The sequence below is a fragment of the Poecilia reticulata genome, linkage group LG1 (genome assembly GCF_000633615.1).
Source record: "Poecilia reticulata strain Guanapo linkage group LG1, Guppy_female_1.0+MT, whole genome shotgun sequence".
Taxonomy (NCBI): Eukaryota; Metazoa; Chordata; class Actinopteri; order Cyprinodontiformes; family Poeciliidae; genus Poecilia; species Poecilia reticulata.
In genome coordinates, this window is record NC_024331.1 from 6,323,530 (window position 1) to 6,328,172 (window position 4,643).

At 43.9% G+C, this 4,643-nt stretch overlaps 1 protein-coding gene across 1 annotated transcript; it reads left to right on the forward strand.

Annotated features, from left to right (window-relative positions):
- The first annotated feature begins 369 nt into the window (after positions 1–369).
- ier2b (immediate early response 2b) lies at positions 370–1,937 on the forward strand. Its single transcript, XM_008424177.2, has one exon. It carries the CDS (start codon positions 572–574, stop codon positions 1,115–1,117), a length of 546 nt encoding a protein of 181 aa, XP_008422399.1. The 5' UTR covers positions 370–571; the 3' UTR covers positions 1,118–1,937.
- Positions 1,938–4,643: the final 2,706 nt, after the last annotated feature.

Consider the following 4,643-nt stretch of genomic DNA (forward strand, 5'->3'; position numbering starts at 1 on the left):
ATTATATTATATTATATTATATTATGTCTTCTCAATTCATAGGTCTCAAAAGCTGTATCTGAATCATTTCTTAAATAAAATCGCGAAGGGAGGAAATGAAGAAGGAAGAGAAAGATGGCTGATAATGCAACCTCACTGAATTTAATTAAATTAGTCACCTCTAGCAAAAGAAAAAAAATCTAAATAATGACAGAATAAGTGTGAGAGAAAATCGTCAGACGGAACAGATGGTGTGTCTGAGTGTGTGTGTGTGTGTGTGTGTGTGTGTTTGTGTGCGCTTGGGGGGGTGTAGCCACAGGAGGTGTGGGAGGCGCCTGCTTGTCACTAACTGAGGAATGAAGTCCACTTTACGTCATAGACTTAATAAAACGCCGCCCTACTACTCGCGTACTCTCATTTCTCCGAGCACAACAGAAGACCGATTGGTGAACAACTGAAGATCGAACTCTGATATAGATTAGAAACTGAGAATTGAAGTGATATTTAGAGGCAAAACAATCCTCACCGCCTTTGATACAAGTGTCAAACCGTGCGTAATTACGCGTGTTTAAAAAAAAAAAAAAATCAAACAATGAGTGCCACAACAGCAATGGAAGTCAACATCGAAGCCAGGCGGATACTGGCCGTGTCGATAAGTAAGCTGTACGCCTCTCGGACTCAGAGAGGGGGACTGAGACTTCACCGGAGCCTCCTGCTGTCCTTGGTCATGAAGTCTGCCCGGGACATCTACCACTCCTCCCGGGAGAGCGAGGCGCCGAGCGGAGGGCTGTCGGCTCCGGAGGAGCCAATGGACACCAGCTCCAGCCCGGTGCTGCCGGAGCCTCAGCCGGAGCCCCTGTCGGACAGAAMCTCCTCGGASACTGCCACAGAGGAGTCGGACAGTCAGGTGGAAGACTATGATTTTGACACTACCGAAGAAAAAGAGAACCTGAGCCCGGCGAAGCAGTCCAGGAAACGCCGGGGCAAAGCGTCGGCGGCGCCCGACTTCCTTCCCAGCAAGAGGGCGAGGCTGGAGCCCGGGGAGGAAAGGTATGCGGCTCAGTTGGCCAGCTGTCGCGTCGGGGCTGGAGAGTCCCTGGCCACTTTGTCTCTGAATCAAGTCATACCTGCCTTCTGAACATACTGCTTTCTGAAAGAAAGAGACAAAATAGCCTCTTGTYGGACTGTTTGAAATGGAGTGATTGTCAACTCCGAGCTGACCTACATCAGCAGTCCCGGGACAAAGGGATTACAGGTGCCACGGAAGGAGTTGTCGGCCAAACTCGGTGTGCCTGCCGGGGCAGGTAAAAGCCCCGAAGAAAGACGGAGAAAGAGAACGAGGAAGGAGGCCAGAGGGCTGGAAAGTTTGAGGAAGAAACTGAAGGGGGGAAGTTGTGGTGGTTTGCGATGCCTCCTGTTTCCTTATTACTCATCTTCAGTTTAATGACTCCAAAACAAGTGGCAGCTGCTGAGTCAGACCGTGTGTTTGTGAATCAGCAGCAGCAGCAGCAGCAGGGTGCTCATCAGAAGCAGAAGTGGTGACTTTGACCACAGGTCGACCCGTGCAGAAACTCAGAGACCAGACCTGAATGTCAGGGAATTTTTTTTTTCCCTGCCTTCATGACGGGAAACCCAACACGAACACTGAAAGAGGAAGAAGGACAGCCGAGGCACATTCAGCTGCTCTTGTGGACTTTGTGAAATCAATACTACTGCTGCTGGACTGTCCTACATCCTGCATTCATATGGTGCTTTAACAAACGGGCTCGTGTACGTCGGACTTTAAAAACATGACCCCGTTTGGACATCGTTTTTTAATTTTTTTTATTTTACTGTGATTCATCTTGTTCATGTCTGACCCGTGAAATGTCATGACCTCACATGTCAAGCTGCTTCATAATTATGTGATGAAATCAATGTTTATGTTTTGTAATAAACTTGTCGAAAGACTAATCGTCGGTCGTCTCGATGTCTTCATTTAATCTCAAAACGATTAGATGGAGGAGCGGCGAGATTTYCCGGTGTTCCACATTTTGAGAGGCCCGCACAGCTCACAGGGTTAATCCTTTATTAGGATGGAGGCTGGAGGCTGGCACGACTCGGCACCAGGAATGACTCGGTACTGTTAATCTCCTGCTTGCAAAAAGACTTCCCCTCGCAAACAGCCTGCCTCGGTGTGTCGTTTCCTGTGGATTAGGAAGGAATTCGGAATCACATCCTTCCTTCCCAATATGATCTCACCCTGATTTATTACGGGGGTAAGAGAGAGAGAGGGGGGTATTAAAGTTATGCAACGTACAGTCAGAACAGCTTGTGGACCAAACGCCACTGCTGGGGGGGAAAAAAGAGCCATAAAGCTAGCAGGTGGTGTTTACAGCCCGAGGCTATCTTCATCATCGACTTCCTGCCTGCCGCCTTGAGTCTACACCCTGAAACTCGTGGATGGTAATTATGGCGTCGGTCTGGTTGGCCTGGTTGCTCAGGTTGTCGTTATTAGCTGCAGGAAAAATACGTTTTTTGTCTGCATGCTTTTAAGGCAGCGATTAAAAATGAAATTAGCACCAAATCACGAACAGCCTACGTTTAAGCAAAAATACAAAAGCTGTGTGTAAGTTTGGTAATTTGTGATATGGTGTAATTAAAGTTAGTGGATATTGTAAAAGCTTATTGAAATTTACAAAATACCTAGATAGATAAACATTTTTTATAGTTAGAGCTAAGCTAACATTAGCACTGAGTGCGTATACTTTTCAACTCTTTGCTTTCTAGTCATTTTTTTCTGTATGACTTATTCCCTGTACCATTCAATTTGATCACATTCATTAATTTATGGACTTTGTTGATTTTCTGGAGTTTGTCAAAGATATAGTCAATAACCGTGTTCGAAATATATTTATGGAGAAGAAGTTGGCATTTTCCCAGCTGCATTAAATAATTATAAGAGTGTCGTCATCAATTTTATTTCAGCTGTGGAGCTTCAACAGCAGCCACAGCTGAAACAAAGTGCTGAACATCTGTCACAACTAAGATAAAAGAAAGCATAAAAGTAAATGACAAATCTAATTMAAAACTCAATTCAAAACACAATAAAACCAGATAAAATCAATGCAGCATAAAACATGAAGAAATGACAGAAACGTCCTGATATCTTCAACTCCTCAGATTTTCCTTTGAATCCCATCAATGAGAARAACCGATTGAAAATCACTTCTGTTTTGATAAGGCTRTGCCTACACAGATGTTGTTTACGCAAATCTTCCRGCTTTATCAMTCACTGGCTAAAGSATTTCAAAAACAAAGTCCGGGATCTGGGTCAAACCATCTGGGCGCTCAGCCCTGCGATGTTTGCTTTTGAAATCTATCGAAATCCCCCTTCAAGCTGCAGTGAACGCAATGACATTCGTCAGTCTGCCGATCAAAAATGGAAAAATCGTCAAAACAACAAGATTGGCTTAAGGACTAGATTATTGTGACCTGTGTTACTAAAGTGAGGAGAAGAAGAAGAAGAAAAAAAACAAAGAAAATGTGAGAAAAACCRAGGCGTAGTCCTGGCCCTGAACAGTCACGGTTAGTCACAAACGCACGCTCTACATCATCCAAACAGTCACATTCTTCATCACAGAGGAATTAAGAGGATAAAAGTGTTAGTCACCCTCCCTCTCACATTTTTCATGAAACCATAAAACCTACAAGCCCCATCCTGTTTGAAGCGCTCTTTCATTCAGTCGCCAGGAACCCTSGGATGCACGATGTTCACATCGATTTGGCAAATCGATTTGCCTCAACTGCTCCTCGGGGAGCTGCTCGTCTCGCAGCTCCAAGTCATTCGCGGCCAGACTCGGCAGAAGTGGTACACAGTGTTCAGAAAACAACGTGTCCCTGGAAGGYGAAGGAGCTCCATCCAATCAAACGTCATTMCGCATGTTTTGAAAAGAGGCCCACTGTGGACGAGTTCAGCGTCTCCCTCTGGTTTAATGGAACGATCAGCTCATGAACGGAGGTGAAAATATTCCTTGCTGGAAAGATGATGGGGATTTGTTATTTTTTTTCTTCCATCTCTCCRTCTCAGGATGCTTCAGCAAAAAGCCTCTCTCGTGTGTTCTCTGTATGTGTTATAACTAGACTTCCTCAAGCAATTATAGTAAAACACTTCACAGACCAATTTGTCACTTTCTTCTGTCTATTATGTGCTACCTGGCTTGGTAATTGTACACTTCTTACTGCTGCAGCTCCTAGTAACAAAAAAGCTTCTCATCTTCTTTAGGCTTTAACAAGCTAGTGTGATTGGTTTTTTTTCAGGGGTGTGAAAATATTCAATACACATTTATTTTGAATGGATGCAGAAGAACTGCAGACTATTTCTGCCTACATATTCAAATAGTTACAGTGCCTGACGAAAGCGTTTGTCCCTTTTGAATCTTTTCACATTTTGTTCCGTCACACCCACAAACATTGAGCGCATTTTATTTGGTTTACATGTTACAGACAAACAGGCTATTATAAAGTGGTCAGAAAAGGTTGCATGGTTTATAGATTAAACAAAAAAAATCTAAAAACTCTCACCCGGAAATAAAACCCAAAACACCCAATTGCATTTGGAGGCTGTGGAATTGGTAATTAGACACCAACTGTGACATTTTGTATGAATGTTGCTCTTCTGTGAA